The sequence below is a fragment of the Barbus barbus genome, assembly GCF_936440315.1.
Source record: "Barbus barbus genome assembly, chromosome: 15".
Taxonomy (NCBI): Eukaryota; Metazoa; Chordata; class Actinopteri; order Cypriniformes; family Cyprinidae; genus Barbus; species Barbus barbus.
Window position 1 is genome coordinate 1,721,683 of NC_136743.1, and position 20,462 is coordinate 1,742,144.

A 20,462-nucleotide genomic window follows, 5' to 3' on the forward strand; every position below is an offset into this window, starting at 1 on the left:
GATTTATGGTTAAATAATGTTGCATCAAAAACTGTAATAATCAAATAAATGCATAAACCTGTAGAATAGAGAACACTTATTCACTATTAACTATGACTTTTCCTTCAATAAACTCCTAATTTGCTGCTTATTAATAGTTAGTAAGGTAGTTGTTAAGTTTAGGTATTGGGTAGGATTATGGATGTAGAATAAGGCATTAATATGTGCTTTATTACTACTAATAAATGGCTGATATTCTAGTAACATGCATGCTAGTAAGCAACTAGTTAAGAGACCCTAAAATAAAGTGTTACCAACTTTTTTCAACTCTTTTAAAATATAATGAGAAGTTAATTCCTTTGCATGTTTTGACAAACAGTGCCACACAACAGCTGTTAAATTAAAACATGGGCGAAAAATTGAGATATTCCTTAAATAAAATAAAAGGTAATGTTAATATTATCACTTTTAAGACATACATTCTACTGTAGAGGAGTAATGCATTTCTTAAAATTTCTCTGAGTTCAACCAAACTCTTATTTTGACGTGTTTTCGTGAGTTTGTGTGTATCTGATGATAGTTTAGTGCTGGTGAAGTGAACAAGCGACTCTGCTTTCACTCTGAATGAATGAAAACCAGCTTTACATCTTGAACGTCTTTGCAAGCGCATTTAGATGAGCTTCTAATGTTGTTTCTGTGCTTTTCCCAACAGATCCTGACATAAGGAAGCTCTCCGTCGACGTGGCCTTATCTTCCCGTTCTTGTTCCAGAGTCCACACACACACACACACACACACATTTGTGATTTATATATGATAAACAGATGTGTTGAAGACTCACATACACACAGTAACTTCCCGAGCCGCTCGTTCGGCTCACAATCATGGACCATCGGTGGAAATCAGCGTCTGCGGGCCCGGACCGTCCTGCTGTTTGATGCTGAGACGTTCCATTAACAGTGTGCTGTTGTATAGCACACACACCCATGAGCCTTTGTATTCAACGCAAGGTCAAGCTCCACTGCGGGAACAGATTCCTTTTCTCTTTTTTTGTAGTTCATGTATTCGAGTTTGACTTTCTTTTGTACCGATTTGTGTTTATGATGTAGAAAGAAATGTTCAGTTTTGATACGCAATGTTTGTGGTTCTGTTTGGGGATCGCCACTAATGCGGGAATCCCACAAAACCGGCCATATTTCACCTCAAACAAAAGAAATTATATGAAATTAGTCTTTTAAGGAAAATTAAGCCTGTTTTAATGGAACATTCAGATTTTTTATTTTTATGACCAACACATTTGCCTCAAATTCTCATTATTATAATGCAAAAAAAATAAAAATGTAAATTATATACATAAATGGGTGTTTATTGTGTGTTCTTTATGCTTATTTAAATTTAAATAATTAAATTAGTTTTTATACTGCATTACAGTACATGTATAAAGATCAAATAAAACTCTAAAAAAGTCTAAATGATCCTTAAAACAGGCTTTGTTTTCTTCAGCTAAATATATTTCTTAATTTATTTTTATTTTATTTTGAGGGAGGTGTTTTTTTTTTTTTTTTTTTTTTAAGGAAAATTAAATCTGTGTTAGGACATTAGGATTTTTTATTCTGACTTTTTATGACCAACACATTTGCATCAAAATTTCATTATTATAATGCAAAAAAAAAAGGAAAAATAAAATGTAAATTATTAATCGAGTTTATTTTTTTGTGTCCTTTATGCTGATTTAAATGTAAATCATTGTATTACAGTATTTTAAAATATATATGGATATAAGAATAAACACTCAAAAATAAAACACTTGGACACATTAAGGTAAAATGCAAAAGTCATAATGATCCTAAAAGTAGGCTAATTTTATTTTTTTCAGGTAAAATATATTTTTATTTATTTGCTTATTTTTTTATTTAATTGTTATTTTTGGGGTGAAATATCTGATTGTGTTTTTGTGGGATTCGTGCTAATATCTGCCATCATTCACCAAAGCACCAGACCTTGTGTTTTTCATCGTGGATTTCTGAAGTATTGGAAAACGCTGGATAAGATTTTCTATTTGTGTGCGTCTCATTTACGAGCAACTCGTTTTATATCGTCGTGAACCGAACCACAGAGAAAAGCTCTCGGAAGCGTTTCTTTATGCACATGTGTGACCGAGTCGGAGCATTTCAGCCATGTATTACCACACGTTTCTGAGGCCGTCTATCCGTTTGCTTTGGATTTGACGTAAGCTGGACTTTAATTTGGATTCTTTAGAGCAGTTTCTGCTCACACGATACAAAATCTGACTAGTGTGTAGTTAACAGATACTCAGATTTATGAGAGAATCGTTGCTAAAGTTGTGCATTTGATCAACTCGACGTGTTGATTCATGAATTTGCTGCCACTTCTTGTCAATATTTCTACACAAAGTAGAGAAAAATAGATCGCAAGGGACTTTACAAGACGACCCCGAGTTTTTGTTTTTACTTCTTTTATAAAGTTCTGTTAAATGTTTGTTTTTGTTATTATGTGTTGATTTTAAATGTTAGAGAAATGGCAGAAACTAGTGCTGATGTACGCCAGGAACAAATTGTTTCATATTTCTGTTGCAGTTTTATTATGGGAGATCTTGGAAGTCATTTAGAGATGCCAATTTTGCGTTTAACACACAGAAATATTCTTTATTGTTTATAAGGTGAATAATCGGTGCCCAAATTGAGCAAAACCCACATTGGTGGTTTCATTGATGTTTTCCATCCGAATTGAAAGGAAACACAGTTCTGAGTTTATCTCTAGAGATCATTTTCTTGTCTTCGTTAGTACTAACATCGTCTTTTCCAACTAAAAGATGATTATATGAATTATTCTTGTTTATGTACTGCAAACATGTAAACTCTTAAAGGAGCGAGAGAGTGGCCTTCCTCATTCTCCGGGGTCGGGGAGTGATTCTGTACTAGTGCCTGCATCGTTTTGTTCAGTTTTATCCTGGAGTCAGTCAGGTTTTTATTCAGACGTCACGTCTTGTGGCTTCGACTTGAGAATATTTTATAAATTCACATGAAGAGGGATGTGAGAATTCCAGATGTATGTTAAGTGAATTCTTGTTCCTTTGAGCAAATAAAGTACTTTCTTTGTAAACATGGATCTGTTTGTGTCAATTCTGTTCGTCCACCTTCAGCTCCATATCTCCAGATGAACTCTTACTGGACTGAAGCAGCTCAGCTTTACTTGATTCTCCATCAATCATTTTCTAGAAAAATCAGAGCATCTCAAATCTGATCATCAGGATCTTTTGAGGAGCGTTTGTTTCCAGAAGCTTCACTTTCTCTGTTTTTAACTGTTCAACTTTTTTGGAGTGTGTTGCATCCATCAAAACCACATTTACGTTGGTCGGTGAAAACTTTGGAAATCTTTTCTTTGTACTTTTGTCAATTAAATAAAAGTTAAAGAGAATGAACAAATAACAGATTCTTATTGCATTTTACAAAATGTCCCAACTTCTCTGGAATTGGGGTTGTATGTCGGCATCTGCTCTATTGTTATAAAGATGTCATTGATTTACATTAAAAGCATCAGAATTTCATCATAAATATCTGAATCTGCCCCAAATTGCATATTTGTGCTCAGTTTGGGCTTTTAATAAAATGAAGGATCATATTGCCCTATACCATGCTTTATGAGCAATAAAAGACTGCTGTATGAAATATGAGAGGTTACTGAATATGAGTTCATATTTCAGGCTTTACAGGGTGGGTTAATGCTGTTCAGAGATTGACTGATAGATTATAAAAGACATTATGTACAGGTTACACAATAAACATTACAATAGATGCAAGAAATCAGAAAGAGATAATATGACAAGTTCAGTATTATTGGAGAATACACCAGTGTTGGGGGTAAGTTGTGTAATCTGATTACTAGTAACACATTAATATTTAATTAATATCAACATGCATTTACTCATCTCATTTGCACAAAAAACATATTCAGTATTCCTCAAAATCAATAATAATAATTCCTGAAAAACAGAAACATTGCATTTTATGAACTTTCCTGCTGACCTTCAATGATCCAGTTCAGAATAAGCAAGAATGACTTCACATAACATTTGTAGTGTTGAACTTTCTCCTGCGTCCTGTTCTTAGTTTTTTACAATCGCTATCACAATTTTTTCAATACTTGTAACAATTTTCCTAAGCTCTTGATGCACCAACGACTGACAAAACAGTTCATTTCATGCTCAAAATCACACTTTGCAAACTAAACTCCAACACTAATCTTCAAATTACAATAATACACTAACACAATACACTGCATCCACAAAAACACTGCAAACATGTCTCAAAATCAAATTATTATTCCAAAACACTGACACCTTGTAAGGGAACTGTTGTGTGTGTGTGTCATGTGTTCCTGCCTCTTGTGCCCATATTTGGTTTGTTTCCTGTCCTTGTCTCATGTCATTAGTAGTTTATTCGAATCCAGCCGTGTCTGTTAATTTACCTGTGTATTTATAGTCCTGTCTGTGTTGTGCCATTTTGTCTGGTCTACTCGTTACTCCCCGGTGTCCCTGTCAGTGTCTGCCTTGCCTTGTCCTGCCCTGATGTCCTAGTAAAGTATGTTTTTGAGTTACATCCTCGTTTCCTGTGTCCTCCCTGCTGTGAGCACCGTGACACACGTGTTTTCTTCCAACAGGAACATTTAGTCAATCATAGAACAATATCATAGGAACACTTACATCGAATGGAATTATTACAGAAACGGCATTATTTTAGGTGTCAGGCCTGACCTTAATAGACAGTATATTGCATTGATCATAGATTGTGTTTTACACTACAGTTCCTTTTTCTCTTTGGGTTTAGTAAATGCATGTATTTTGCTGCAGAAATTCAATACATGATCCATCTCAGAGTAGCTTTATAGAACGAACGCTTTATGGGGGAAGACAGAGACAGAATTGCTACAATAAAGGCTTTATTTGCAACAGGACGTTTGAAAAACAAGAAAGAAAACAAGAATGCAAAAAAATATGCGATATAGCTGTCATTTGTCATGAGAAAATACAAACTATACAAACAGAAAAAGCCACAGAAGAATGGAAAAGTCATCTAATCTGCCTGGTGTTCTGCGTTTGACCGCAAGTGGGGAAGTCGTGGCCTAATGGTTAGAGAGTCGGACTCGTAATCGAAAGGTTGTGGGTTCGAGTCTCGGGCCGGCAGGGATTGTAGGTGGGGGGAGTGAATGTCCAGCGCTCTCTCCACCCTCAATACCACGACTGAGGTGCCCTTGAGCAAGGTACCGAACCCCCAACTGCTCCCCGGGCGCCGCAGCATAAATGCTGCCCACTGCTCCGGGTGTGTGTGTGTGTGTGTGTGTGTGCATTTGTTCACTACTCACTGCTGTGTGTGTGCACTTGGATGGGTTAAACGCAGAGCACCAATTTGACAATACGTCACGACTTTACTTTTTACTTTTATGTTCTCATCCACATCACACCTGATATCTTCTCTGGCAAGGCATCTTGGGAAGCATCTTTTGGTATGCCTTATCCACCCCTGCAGTGTTCAGCTGTAATGTCTTGGCATTCAGCATCCATTGCATCCTGGATGGACCTTTGGTCAAAACCCTTCTACCTCCAGGCTCAGAAAAGTCCTCGATGGGGTTGAGGAAAGGGGAGTAAGGGTCAAGGAAAAGAGATATCATTCTCGAATGGGTGTCAGACCAGGCTCTGACTGCACTGGGAAAGGTGGAATGCCACATTGTTCCATGTGATCACATATATTAGCAAGTGATCTCCCACCTGTCCCCTTTCTCTGGCAAAATCTCACATTTATGCAAAAGTGCACTTTTCCACACAAGATCAGCCCAAAGAGGTCCTCTTTTACTGTATATCATATGGTCATTCGACTGAAAGAACCTCAACACCTGTGTGTTTCCTAGATGGGAATCAGCTGTAATTGATATATGTGCATAACTTCAATCAGCTGTTTCTCATTAGCAATATAATAAAATACAGGGGACATATTTGTGTTTCAATTCACAATATGAACTGCTGTTCACTTTGGCTTTAGCCTATAAGTTAGTTTTAGAACATGATGGCCCGGATTCACAGACAGGGCTTAGACTAAGCCAGGATTAGGCCATAGTTCAATTAGGACATTTAAGTAATTTTTATAAACATGCTTAGAAAAAAACATTACTGGGGCGCATCTTGAGACAAAAGAAAGTCACTGATATATTTTAAGATCAGTCAGTGCAAGTTTATTTAATTTGAAACAGCTAAGATTTACATTTTAGTCTAGGACTAGGCTTAAGCCTTGTCTGTGAAACCAGGGGGATGTTATCTGTTCTGACATACAGTGTGAAAGCATTGGTAAATTTGGCAGTAAAATGACATTGTTTTGGTCTTGGTTGAGCTTGTGTGGAAAAGAAGTTCAAGCATTTTAAATTTGTGTTAACTGCATGTATTTTGTGTCAAAGCAGCAAGAAATGTGATAATTGTATAGCCTACACAGACGGATGTTCTGCTAACTGTGTTAAAAGTTTAAAATTGTTATAGTGATCGTAAAAAACTAATGCAATTCACGCGAAAGTAATGCATTACCTTCCATAAGTAAAGCATTTAGTTACTTTATAGGGAGTAACGCAATATTGTAATGCATTAGGCTACTTCTAAAAGTAACTTTCCCCAATACTGGAGAATATGCATGTAGAATTGAAATATAAATAAATAAATAAATAGTTCACACGTGTTCAGTCTCATATCGCCTCCTGCTGGACATCAAGCTACTTCTCTTCTTTCCATTTTACAAATTATTCGTTTTTAAAATTATATTTTTTATTTATACGCATCTTATTTATAAACCTTTAAGACAAAAACGAAAAAGAAGACTTTAAACTACAATTTGGCTTTTAAGCTAATTATTTTAGCGTACTTTTAAGTTAAAGACTTTTACTTTGTAACAGCCCCTCCATAAGGAACTTCCGCGCATGTCGCTGAGTTGATGACGCGTCTTCCGTAGTTTGCTCTGGCGCTTCTGCTCGTCACACACGTCTGATCATGTTGGGCAAAATAATCGGACAGAAATACATGTCTGTCGCGAAATCGTGGTAAGAACATGGTAACGCTCCGTACAGCAGGGGGACCCTGCTGTTTTATTAATATAATGTGTTGGCTTTTATTAATAGTGTTGTCCTTGTGGCGACCTGACTAGCATGCTAAAGCTAACGAGCTCAAAACACTCTAAACTGGACTGTCGTGCTCTTTCCACGGTTTCTTTTGCTTTATAGTGTATATATTACTTATTTAATAGTGTAGTGTGGGTTTATGTGGCAGCTGTTTGTGTTTTATCCTATATCTCGGCGTGTTTGTTCGGTAGTCATCAATATAAACGATAAAAAGCCTATCAAATTCAATAAATCAAACTGTTCAATAAGATCAAATCATCAATATCTTTAGGATCGTTTTACAGCCTGTCTGACCTTCAGTTGTATATCCTTCCTCTTGAAAAACCTTCGTGTTCAGGTTTATATATATTATTGATTATTATAGTAACAGACCCTTCATCTCTAACTGCATTAATTGTTGTTTGATAATCTTGTTGATTTCTTTATAGTTTTCAAACAAACATGTCTTTAACTCTGTAAAGTCACAGACTCAAACTGAGCACACTATATAATTTGATGCAGATGATGCTTGTAATGTAAATCAATGAGATCTTTATAACAGTACAGCAGATACTGACATAAAATGATCTAAATATCAGTCATCACTCTGTATCTCCAATAATATGTCTCAGAAAGATGAACATATAGCAATGCAATGATTTTGTTCCTCAAAAGATCCTGATGATCAGATTTGAGACGCACTGATTTTTCTAGAAAATGATTGATGGAGAATCAAGTAAAGCTGAGCTGCTTCAGTCCAGTAAGAGTTCATCTGGAGATATGACTGCAGTTATTCTGACATTTACTTGATCAAAATCAGTCGAGATTTGACACGAGAAGCAGCAGCTGAAGCTGGACGCTTGTACAATTACACTAAAAGAGCTTTTACTGGATAAAACAACTATCAATCAGAGACAGAAGAGATCGAGTGTGAAACAGGTTCAACAGCAAAGTTTGATGATCAATTGATCATTTAGAGGTGTTTGCATGTTAACTATGACCCAGCAGCTTCATCGTTTGCTGATGAACGTGATGTTCTCCAGGGTTCCCACGCTCGCGGTCTGGGGAGGAGTTGGAGGTGTTGCTCTCGTTCACTTCACAGACTGGAGGCTCATCTTGGACTATGTTCCTTACATCGGTGGAAAGTTCAGGAAGGATGATTAGATGAAGGTTTGTCATGTTCATCTCTCATTAATCTGTCTGGACTTCAAAAAAAAAAAAAAAAGTCTCTTCTGCTCACCAAGTCTGCATTTATGTGATCCAAAATACTGCAAAATGTTAATACTTTTATTTAGCAAGGATGCTTTAAACTGATCAAAGGCTTGGTGAGCAGAAGAGACTGTTAAAAAACATAAAATCTTACCGTTAAAAAACGTTTGACTGGTAGTGTATGATATGAAAGTCTTTTTTCTGAATCAGATTTCATGTTTTTTGTTTTTAAATTCTTCAAACAACAAAAACAATAGATTTGAGTCATTTTTGCTAAAAAAAAAATGGATTTTTACTGTCTGAACAAAGACAGCCACTTTTGATTTGAGTGCTGACGTCTTTATTTGCTATATCTTCTGTTGTTTTCTATGTTCCTGTTGGTCAGTCTGGCTTTAGATGGATTGAAGATGGAGACGTTTGTGACCGTTGGAGATGAAGACATCGTTCCAGCGTGTGAATTGAACTAGTGAATCACCTCCTTTTGTTCATCACTACTAACGAACAATGTGATATTTATTTTTTGGAGTGTTCAATCCATTTTTCCCCTCATGAAAAGTTTCACGATCAAAATCTAATGATTATAAAGATGTATATGTAATGCTTCTTCAAAGAGCTTCGTCATTTCTTTCCACTGAATCCTCATGGAATAAATATGCTGTAATTCTGTTCAGGAGAACGCCATCGTGGACCTGAACTCGGCTTTTAGTTCTGTTGTCATCCGCTCAACCGCGGGTTACTGGCAATGCTTGTTAATAAATCAAAGACAATGAATTTCAGGTGTGTGTTATGCTTTAATCACCAGTTATACATATGCGTGAGTTTACCAATATTAACATGTTTTTATGATCATCTGATTCTTATATATAATTAATTAATTGATTTTTATTTTCAGTTAAACTCTTGGATTAATGTGCATAAGTTTTTTTTTTTTTTTAAACAGGCTTCAAATCTTCCAATACACCAGTGTTGATTTACGATCATTGATTTGCAATTATGATTTTTGTTAATATTTTATATTTTCTGTTTTAATTTTAAAGTTTTAGTCATTTTTTTTTTATTATTAGTTTTAATTGTTTTTATTTCTAGTTATATAATGTTTATTTAGTTTTAGTACTTAAACTAATCGAAAATAGTAAATATTGCCTTGGCAACTAGCCGAAATAGTTCCTTAAAGTGTTGTTTTAATATTTTATTACATTTGATGTTCATTTTATTTTAAGTAATGAAACTGTTTTGTGTGTTTTTTTATTATTGGTTACCATATATGATTTGAGATATTTCATTAAATTAGATTACTGGTCTTTAAAAATATGCTTTAAAAGATTTTGTCGCTTTTACGTGATATGAATAACTTTTTTGATTCAGTGAGTCGATTCTGACTGAACAGTAAGATCCGATTCTATGAGTCACCATTCATCGCTATCCTTTGATAAACATCTAACGACTCTGAAATCGCTACAGACTTCCTGAGAATTACAGAAAATATGTTTTCAGCTCTTTTATTTTATTAAATGGTAATATTTGATGTTTGCACTACTCCGCAGATGAGTGAACTGCGAGTCGACTCTCGGTTCACAGAGAGCGAGTCATGAGTCAGGAGGTCGTGAGGTGAGCGGGATAGAGAGCAGCGGCCGCCTTTAACCCGAAACATTCACAGCTTTTCCTCCAGAGAGACTCCGGGAGAAACATGGAGAGGAAAAGGTGGGAGTGCTCGGCTCTCCCAAATGGTTGGAAAATGGAAGAAGTGACCAGAAAGTCGGGCTTGTCCGCGGGGAAAAGTGATGTCTATTATTTTAGGTACTGCAGCGGGATTAGCCGGAGACCAGCGAGCCGACACAAAAACTGCCTTTATATATTAATTAACAAGCTCTAATTCGACCTCAATTGGCTAATTGAGTACTCTAGTACGTCATTATTCCAGATTATTACCGTTTGTTGGGCGTACATTAAACTAATCGTGTTTAGCGTCTCCTGCGAGTTAGCACTGAGCGCTAATCTGTGCTAGCATCCATGCTAACTCGTTGTTTTTGTTTTGTTCCTCTGTTGATTTAACGTTAGTTTCAATTGAATACATATTTCCTTGCAGTCTGTCTATCGTTTATATTCGAGTCTGCACTGTGTACATGATTTTAAAAATTTTCATTTAATCGGATAACACTGTGGTAAGTGATGCAGCGGCTGCAAAAGTTCAATTAACGACAGATTTTTGATTATTAATAATCGCTTATTTATCATGGGAATCTTTGAGTGAGCTGAACTATTCGATTTATCCCATATAGATGTTATATAAATGCCAATTATCATTTGCACCATGCACAGTCTGATACTGTCACTTGGTATGAACACAGCAGTTTTTAGGGGTATTTATAGTGGGTCTGTATAAATTGTAATGCTTTAATCAAATTCTCCCTATATATGCGTGTGTGTATATATCCTTCCTATGCCTATATATCATCATCCATCCAGTCAGTCTGTCTGGAATGACATGAAGAACCAGAACAAACTGAGACAGACTAAATCCAGAACAACTGTGTCTCCAAGACGCTTCAAGAAACCTTCAGCAAAGTTTGAGGCACTTCTATTAACTAAACTAAATCAACATTTGGTGTGAGCATCCTTTGCGTTTAACTCTTTTACCCTCGGTGCACTTGAGCAGAGTTTTTCAAAAGCTTTGCAGGAGGTTTCTTGAAGCGTCTTGGAGACACAGTTGATCTGGATTGAGTCTGTCTCAGTTTGTTCTGTTTCTTTATGTCATTCGGACAGACTGATGATGATCAGATCAGATCTCTGTGTGGCTGCTGTCAGACAAAAATCACAATGGATACAATTAATGGCTAAATTAATGTTTGGAAATGTAAACTGATATTCCTACTGACACACTACAGCAAAAGATACAAATAACTGGCTTAAAACCATTTTTAGCTGGTAAAAAAAATTCTAGTGTTCTACTCGTTTTGGTCACCACTGTATATGTAACATCCAGAATGGCTTATGTGTTATTTCTGTGGTGATTTGTGTAAATGCATATCTATCTTTCTTGTTTAACACTAGAGTTATTTGTAAAACATGCATATGTTGGGTTGACCGGTTATGCAGTGAAAGTGATGTCGGTCTGGATAGTAAGGAATGTCTTTTTTATCTTTCCTTTCCCTCTTAGTCCAACAGGGAAGAAGTTTCGGAGTAAACCACAGCTGGTCCGATATCTGGGAAACTCCATGGATCTCAGCTCCTTTGATTTCCGCACAGGGAAGATGCTGATGAGCAAACTGAATAAGAACAGGCTGCGGTTTCGCTGCGATCAAAGTCAGAGCAAGGTAAAGACTGACCGAATTATGTGCACTGCAGTTTTTGCTTTCTGTGTTGTGATGTTTGTGTCCCGATGCCTGTTTTCAGGGTAAACCTGATCTGAACACGTCACTGCCGGTCCGACAGACGGCGTCCATCTTCAAACAGCCTGTCACCAAGGTCACAAATCACCCCAGCAACAAGGTCAAGGCGGATCCTCAGAAAGCTGTTGACCAGCCCAGACAGGTAAACATCACATGTGGTGCAGCTGTTTACAAAGGATATATTTAAAACTTTGGAGTCGGTAAGATTTTTATAATGTTTTTAAATGAGACTTTTCTGCTCACCAAGGCTGTATTTGTTTGATAAAAAAAACGGTAAGATTGTGAAATATAATTAGAGATTTTTAGTTTTCTATGTGAATGTGTTAAACTAATTTATTTCTGTGATGTGCAGCTGTATTTTCAGCATCATTACTCCAGTCTTCAGTGTCACATGATCTTCAGAAATCATTCTAATATACTGATTTACTGCTCAACAAACATTTCGTCATACATTTGATTTTTCAGGACTCTTTGATGAACAAAGTTCAAAAGAACAGCATTTATTTGAAATAGAAGTCTTTTGTAACATTATAAATGTCTTTAATATGGAAGCCTGTTTCTGTCATCGTATTAAAAAAAAAAAAAAAGGGTAATTGAGACTCTTACAAAAAAAAAAAAAAAAGAGAAAGTGTGAGTTTCAGACAGTTAACTTTTTTTTTTAAAATCCTGTGGTGGAAGCAGACTTCCATACTTTGTCACATTTCATAAATTTAATGTGTACTTGCTAAATAAAAATATTTCATAAACTTATTGTATCTTACTGACCCCAAACTTTAACAATACAGGTCGACCACGATTATTGGCACTTTCACACCAGAGGAACCTTTTCATAGTTCCTACAACGATTGGCAGAAGTTCCTGCTTTTTGGCATGTTTGCACTGCAGGAACTAGGAACGTATTTAGTTCTAGGAACTCGATTTGGGGTAACTTAATTAGCTCCTACTTCAGAGTAGGGTCTAAATCCGTTCTATAGGAGCTATCAGTGACGTTTTTGTATACTGATTGGCCAAACTCGTACGAAACACCAGCCACCCGGCATTTTTAAAAAGCCATGTAAAAATATTTATACCACGAACATGGAAAACCGCAATAACAGCATTTACCTGTTGTGTTGTTGTGTTCTTTTCTCACCCTCGATGATATGAAACACTGCGAGTTGTCACAGGATATTTAGTCCGATTTTCATGCTCTTTCAATCACGTAAACTGTTTACATTCCATCTCCGTTATCACGAAACCCATGACACTCACACTCCAAAAAGAACCATAAACAGCAATCCAGTCAATTAGTTCCTGTGATGCAAACTTTAAATCATTTTCAGTTGCATTCTGCACACTGGTGGTGGTTGAGGAGAGACCCCCCCCACATGATTGTAAAGTGCTTTGGGTGTACAGCAATACACTAAGCGCTATACAGGTACATCTCAAAAAATTGGAATATTGTGAAAGTTCGGTGTTTTTTTTTTTTTTTTTTCTTGTAAATTATTTCAAAAAGTGAAACTTTCATATATTTTAGATTCATTACATGTAAAGTAAAACATTTCAAACGTTTTTTTGTTTTAATTTTGATGATTAGAGCTTACAGCTCATGAAAGTAAAAAATCTGTATCTCAAAATATTAGAATATTTACATTTGAGTTTCAATAATGACCATCCATACAGTATAAATTCTGTGTATCTGTTGTTCTTTGAAACCACGATAATGGAGAAGACTGCTGACTTGGCAATGATCCAGAAGACGAACATTGACGCCCTCCACAAAGAGAGTAAGTCACAGAGGGTCATTACTGAAAGCTGTGGCTGTTTACAGAGTGCTGTATCAAAGCATATTAAATGCAAAGTTGACTGGAAGGAAGAATTTGGGGAGGAAAAGGTGCACAAGCAACAGGGATGACCGCAAGCTTGAGAATACTGTCAAGCAAAGCTGATTCAAACACTTGTGAGAGCTTCACAAGGAGTGGACTGAAGCTGGAGTCAGTGCATCAAGAGTCTCCACGCTCAGACGGCTTCAGGAAAAGAGCTACCAAGCCACTTCTGAACCAGAAACAACGTCAGAAGCGTCTTACCTGGGCTGTGGAGAAAAAGAACTGGACTGTTGCTCAGTGCTCCAAAGTCCTCTTTCAGATGAAAGTAAATTTTGCTTTTCATTTGTAAATCAAGGTCCCAGAGTCTGGAGGAAGAGAGGAGAGGCACAGAATCCATGTTGCTTGAAGTCCAGTGTGAAGTTTCCACAGTCAGTGATGATTTGGGCTGCCATGTCATCTGCTGGTGTTGGTCCACTGTGTTTTCTGAAGTCCACAGTCAACGCAGCCGTCTACCAGGAAATTTTAGAGCACTTCATGCTTCCTTCTGCTGACAAGCTTTATGGAGATGCTGATTTCAGTTTCCAGCAGGACTTGGCACCTGCCCACACTGCCAAAGGTACCAAAAGCTGGTTCAATGGCCATGGTGTTACTGTGCTTGATTGGCCAGCAAACTCGCCTGACCTGAACCTCATAGAGAATGTATGGGGTATTGTCAAGAGGAAGATGAGAGACACCAGACCCAACAATGCAGATGACCTGAAGGACGCTATCAAAGCAGCCTGGGCTTCCATTACACCTCAGCAGTGCCACAAACTGATCACCTTCATGCCACGCCAAATTGATGCAGTAATTAAAGCAAAAGGAGGTCCAACCAAGTATTGAGTGCATAGAAATGAACATACTTTACAGAAGTGTCCTTTTTTATTATTGATCTTATGTAATATTCTAATTTTCTGAGACACTGAATTTTGGGTTTTCATCATCTGTAAGCCATAATCAAAATTTCAAGAAATAAAGGCTTGAAATATTTCACTGTGTATAATGAATCTATATAATATATAGGTTTCACTTTCTGAAATGAGTGACAAAAAATATTGACCTTTTTCACGATATTCTTAATTTTTTTTTTTTTTTAGATGTACCTGTATAAGTGCATCCTTCATTCATTAATTTTTGCGTCTGTTTATTTCACAGCTGTTCTGGGAGAAAAAGCTGAGCGGACTCAACACTTATGATATCGCAGAGGAGTTGGTGAAGACCATGGATCTTCCTAAAGGATTGCAAGGTGAAAATGGAAGAGCAGCTCTCATACAAACTTAATAAAATGAGCTCTAATCTAGTGCTGCCCCCTAATAGTCAAATAACCGTTAGTCGACCCAGAAGAGGCTTGGTCGACCAAAATTTTATTAGTCGTGTAGTCGCAGAAAAAGAATAAAAAATCCACAGGCGAAGTCACTCAGTCCATGACTGACAGATCGTTAACGGCTGGTCTGTGGTAGTACAGTACATCGAGCAGAACATTCAAATGCTCTCATTCATAGACCTCAAATATGACTTATCTCAAATATGTTTTAGCAACTTTACATGGCCTCTTAATCTAATGTTAACCTAGAGAAATGTGCGCTATTCAGTGTCTGTGTGGAAACTGAACAGTAGATGACTGCAGGACAGATGCCGGTGCGCACACTTGCTCTTAAAATACTCCCTCATTTTTGCTCATACAGATAATAGTAATACAAATCTGTAAAGACTCTGCGTTTATTTGTGTGCACTCACAATAACAACAAAACATTGCGCTTTTGTAAAATAATGAAAGCAAACAGGATGCGCTTTCTGTCTCTGTCTCTGTGAACTTGATCGCGAAACTCCGAACTCTAAAACCAAAGAAAACACTAGAGTATCAATACATTAAAATGTTAAAGCAGTCTCCTTACTGTTTTTCACTGACACATTCATAATCATTACTTCTGCTGGTGCGCTGTGGCAAGCTTTATGCATGCGCAGCACTTATTAGGCTATGTAGGCAATTAAAGGCTTATAATGATTTTTAAATGGTTTATTAATAAATGTGTGATTAGTTGACTAATGCTTAAAATGAACGACTAGAGAAATCTTTAGTCAAGGGCAGCCCTACTCTAATCACTAGCTCATTTCCCACAGTACTGCAGAAGCAAACTTACTGTGGCACTGAATAATGCAGTATTGTTTGTAACTGGTGTGATGTTTGAAATGGCAGGTGTGGGTCCGGGTTACACAGATAAGACGCTGCTCTCGGCTCTAGCGAGTGCCCTGCACACCAGCTCGGCTCCTATCACGGGTCAGCTGTCCGCCGCGGTGGAGAAGAACCCTGGAGTCTGGCTCAACACCACACAGCCTCTGTGCAAAGCCTTCATGGTGACGGACGAAGACATCAGGTACAAGCTGACACTCCACAGTGTTTGTAGTGATGCAGAGCCATCCAGTCCAGCAGAGTTTAGCTCTAAACCTAATTACGGTCTGCAGGATCACTAGAAATTTTTCTACAATAATCACTCATCATGATGGTACAATAGGGCATTATAAGGCCCTGTTTACACTAGTGCGTTTTTGTTTTAAAACGCATAACTTTTGCTACGGTTACGCCTATTCTTTACACTACTCCGGCGTTTTCAAGGTCGAAAACTGAGACTTTTGGAAACCCTGCAGAGCCTGTTTTAGTTTGAAATGTCTGGGGTTGCGTTTCAGTGTAAACGGACCAAAACGGAGACTTTTGAAAATGATGGCGTGGCTGCCCACATTCGCAGGTTTGACTACTTTAGTAATTTCCATGAGTACAAATTTTAATGTTTAAGCATATAATGATATTCTAGGGAATTGTGTGCTTCTAATTTTATTGCAACAGTTTGGACAGAACCCTTTTCTATTCTAACATGACAGTGCCTCTGTGTATAAGACACGGTTCAAAAAGACATGATTGATTGAGTCAGAGTGGAAGAACTTGACTGGTCTGCAGAAAGACAAGTCCTGATCCCAGCTGAACACCTCTGGTGTGACTTTATATGCAGACCTTGAGCCGAAAACTCATCACCAAACACCAATGACTTATGTATGGGTACAGTCATTTTAGACACGTCCAAAACTGTTGCAACAGAGATGGAAATACAGTTTATAATACGTGAATTATGCTTCCATCTTTGTTGCCGCAGTTTTTGAAGTGCCGCCTTCTGTTCTAAAGAAGGGGGTGTCCCAATACTTTTGTCCATATAGTGTACGTACAAATCGTTGGTGTTTGGTGGTGAGTTTTTGGCTCAAGGTCTGCATATAAAGTCACACCAGAGGTGTTCAGCTGGGATCAGGACTTGTCTTTCTGCAGACCAGTCAAGTTCTTCCACACTGACTCAATCAATCATGTCTTTTTGAACCGTGTCTTATACACAGAGGCACTGTCATGTTAGAATAGAAAAGGGTTCTGTCCAAACTGTTTCTATAAAATTAGAAGCACACAATTCCCTAGAATATCATTATATGCTTAAACATTAAGATTTGTACTCATAGAAATTACTAAAGTAGTCAAATATGTTCATTAGAAAGGGGTGACCCAGTACTTTTGGCAATATAGTGTATATATAGGCAGATTCCCCATTCGACCGCTCCAAGTTCGCAGATGCGTCCGCCATCTAAATAATAGGGATTCTACCTATACATATCTATGGTTGTACCTGCATGGGACATGCGTTTTCGGTTGTGTAGTGTAAACACAGATCGTTTCTGAAATGCAGAGGAAACGCCAGTGTAAACGGGGATTGTAAAATGCCGTTTTAAAACGAAAACGCACTAGTGTAAACGGGCCCCAAGTCAATCTACTGCAGTTTTTCCTCTTTCAATCAGTAGAAGATGTAGTTAACACCTGGTCATGCATGGGGGGGGAAAAACAAAAAACGTCTCATACCGTGAAACCGGTATAATTTTGAAAAATATTGAGATATACGTTTTTGGTCATACAGCCCAGCACTACTACTTTGTCATAATGTAATGTTTTTTCTTCCTCAGGTTCACTTGGGGAGTATTCTATTGAATTTAGTTGTACATCCTTACAGTAAAACAGGCCGTTTTTTTACTGCTGACTCTTTTAAAACACCTGTATAAACAGCTGCTTCACATGAGAAGGAGCACTTTTCTGTGAGTTTAATATCACATCCAGTGTAGGCCAAAAAAACACACTTTAAATCTTCTGCTGTTTAGGAATATACTCATTTAGATCCTTTTTTTTTTTTTGTGTCTAACCTAGGATTATTATCGTTTATGAAAACTAAATCCATAAAGAATTAACACATTTAATATTAAAGCATTAACGGAATTAAAATGTAAAAAAGTTCCTTATTTTATGTTTGCTAGTCTAAAATAAAAGTTTTTCTCAATGTTAACTTTTATTTCAGCTATTTTGTTTAGCAGCATTTCTAATTGTCTTTTGGTTATCTAAACTACAAAATAAAAATTTATAAACTATATAGCCAAAAAATTTTTACTTTGAAGTGCTAAATAAAATGCAAACTATGTATACAATAAAAATGACAAACACAACAAAATTACTCATATTTTAACTTAAATGAAAGTGAAAACAGCAAATAATTCTAATGCTCTTGTTGGACTGGGAAGGATGTTTGGCGTCTGAAAGCTCCAGTATGTTACAGTAGAATAATGAACGTTTATCTCCGATGCCGTGAAGATGATAGATGTTCGAATGCTTGATTGAAATGCACTGCTTCGTCCACAGGAAGCAGGAAGATCTGGTGTATAGCGTGAGGAAGAGGCTGGAGGAAGCGCTCATGGCAGACATGCTCGCACACATAGAGGAAGCCACCATCGAGGCCAAAGCTCTGAAGGAAGAGTCCAACGACGAGGAAATGGAGTCTGTATAGCTGTAAGAGAAACAACAAATCAGACTAATAGATGAAGCTTTAATTAGAGAGGAGGATTTATCAATAGAAACAATTCCATCCAGTTTTTATTGATATAATCATTTTATTAAGTTTTATGAATGTCTCTTTAACTTTCTTTACTGTGTTTGAATGGTTGTAGAAATGTACAGTCTATTTTCAGTTTAGGGCATTTGGGACTTAACTGCATAAAATAAAATCTATGTTTAGAACAAAAGACTATTTTTAATTCATGTGTACAGTAAAATTGTGTTTTTAATCTCTATTGTTATTTTCCAAATCATGATGGTCTCTAACATCACGTTTACACAAATCGGTTGTATTGTAACAATATTAATACATGATTTATGACTAATATCTTGATTAATAATGTACTAGTAGTGCATTTTGGTTTGTGATAACTGGTAAAAATAAGGTGCTCAATTTTTCCTGGTTTTGTAGAAATGTGCTGTGCAATATGAAGTGTATTAACAATGTTAAGCGTATTAAATATCAGGAAAAATCCACTTTGCAACTATCTGCAAAATGAAACGAGCCTATTTTTAGTTAATTTATTTATATTTAATTTGTTTTTTTTTTTATATCTTAAAATATCCCTAATGCTGCGGTCGCTACTTTCACATTAAACATTTTAGAAAACAATGAATTATGAACCAGTGCAGCTGCATTAAACCAAAATCTCAAGGCCAGGATCAGATCTGTATTCAAGGACATGTATTGAAAGATTCAGCACTTTGAAGAAGATCTGGTTTAAGTTTGTAATCTCTGTGTCTGCAGGAAAGCGGTGGCTATGGGGACGACCTGGACGACAGTATTTTTCCTCCCCAAACCCAAAGACGCACTCAGACTTGAGCTGATCCTATGCAGAAACCAGCCGCTCTCCTGCCTTTCTTCTATTCAACTGTGAACATTTGTTTTACCATAACATTTCAAGCAGTTTTATAAAACCAAATTCACTTTTTCTACCTTTTTAACTTTTTGAAGTGGATTTGCTCTATTTTTGTACAGTATGAGCTTAAAGTTTGGGGTTGTGCTCCATCAGGTTTGGGTTTTTGCAGCATAACGCAGTCGGTTTGAGTGAGTTTCAGTGCTGGCAGTATGACGGATACCCAGGTTTTATTCAGACATCGTAAGCTAATTTCAAATCATGTTTTACACACTAGTCTTTTTTTATACAAATAAAATGGCATGTTATGACAGATTATGGAAATAATATACATACTGGTTTGTGATGGCTGGTACAAACACGGTGCTCAGTTCTTCCTGGTTCCTCTATTTGAGCTTCTGTTACAGCGCTGTTTGAGTGCAGACATGACAGAAGCTCTTACGTTGGTGCTTAGGTTTTTGTATTCATGAATTTGTCAATGCATAGCTGATATCATGGAACTTTTTTTGAAAATACAAACCATGTAGCTGAAGGACACATGATTTTGTAAACTTGGGAAAATAAAAGTCTTTCAACACATCAGCACATTCATGTTTTCGTTTAATGCAAATATCAAATTTTCAATATTTCTAAATCACTTTCTATGTTTGAATGATTTGGCAAAACAAAATGTATGTTTTTTTTTATCATGCCAATAAATCTTTCTGAATAGAGAGAGAGACACAGAGGGAGAGAGACACAGAGGGAGGGAGAGAGAGAGACACAGAGAGAGGGAGAGAGACACAGAGAGAGACACAGAGAGAGAGAGAGAGACACAGAGAGAGAGAGAGAGACACAGAGAGAGAGAGAGACACAGAGAGAGAGACACAGAGGGAGAGAGACACAGAGAGAGGGAGAGAGACACAGAGAGAGACACAGAGAGAGAGAGAGAGAGACACAGAGAGAGAGAGAGAGACACAGAGAGAGAGAGAGACACAGAGGGAGAGAGACACAGAGGGAGGGAGAGAGACACAGAGAGAGAGAGACACAGAGGGAGAGAGACACAGAGGGAGACACAGAGAGAGAGAGAGAGAGACACAGAGAGAGAGAGAGACACAGAGAGAGAGAGACACAGAGGGAGGGAGACA

The 20,462-nt window shown here is 37.1% G+C and overlaps 3 protein-coding genes across 6 annotated transcripts in view; all 3 read left to right on the forward strand.

Moving 5' to 3' along the window:
• Positions 1-3,102, forward strand: part of LOC306881196 (transcription factor E2-alpha-like) — a 50,352-nt gene extending 47,250 nt beyond the window's left edge. Inside the window, exon 20 of one of the 3 annotated variants that reach the window (XM_079435145.1) lies at positions 692-3,102. The gene's annotated coding sequence lies outside the window, so the exon portion shown is untranslated. The remainder of the gene's footprint in view (positions 1-691) is intronic. The other 2 variants (XM_079435146.1, XM_079435147.1) reach the window with 2 other exon arrangements.
• A 3,865-nt stretch (positions 3,103-6,967) lies between these two features.
• On the forward strand, positions 6,968-9,642 carry LOC306880800 (cytochrome b-c1 complex subunit 10-like). The gene is made up of 3 exons (XM_079434568.1): positions 6,968-7,073; positions 8,174-8,300; positions 8,725-9,642. The coding sequence occupies exons 1-2, from the start codon at positions 7,024-7,026 to the stop codon at positions 8,292-8,294; spliced, it is 171 nt and encodes a 56-aa protein (XP_079290694.1). The 5' UTR covers positions 6,968-7,023; the 3' UTR covers positions 8,295-8,300; positions 8,725-9,642.
• Positions 9,643-9,911: 269 nt separating this feature from the next.
• Positions 9,912-19,923, forward strand: LOC306881199 (methyl-CpG-binding domain protein 3-like). Of its 2 annotated transcripts, none has more exons than XM_079435150.1 (7): positions 9,912-10,136; positions 11,497-11,653; positions 11,733-11,870; positions 14,728-14,818; positions 15,770-15,947; positions 18,287-18,433; positions 19,227-19,923. In XM_079435150.1, the coding sequence occupies exons 1-6, from the start codon at positions 10,027-10,029 to the stop codon at positions 18,429-18,431; spliced, it is 819 nt and encodes a 272-aa protein (XP_079291276.1). In that variant the 5' UTR covers positions 9,912-10,026; the 3' UTR covers positions 18,432-18,433; positions 19,227-19,923. The 2 variants fall into 2 exon arrangements, with proteins under 2 accessions (XP_079291276.1, XP_079291277.1); XM_079435151.1 differs by having other exon boundaries at positions 9,914-10,040.
• Positions 19,924-20,462: the final 539 nt, after the last annotated feature.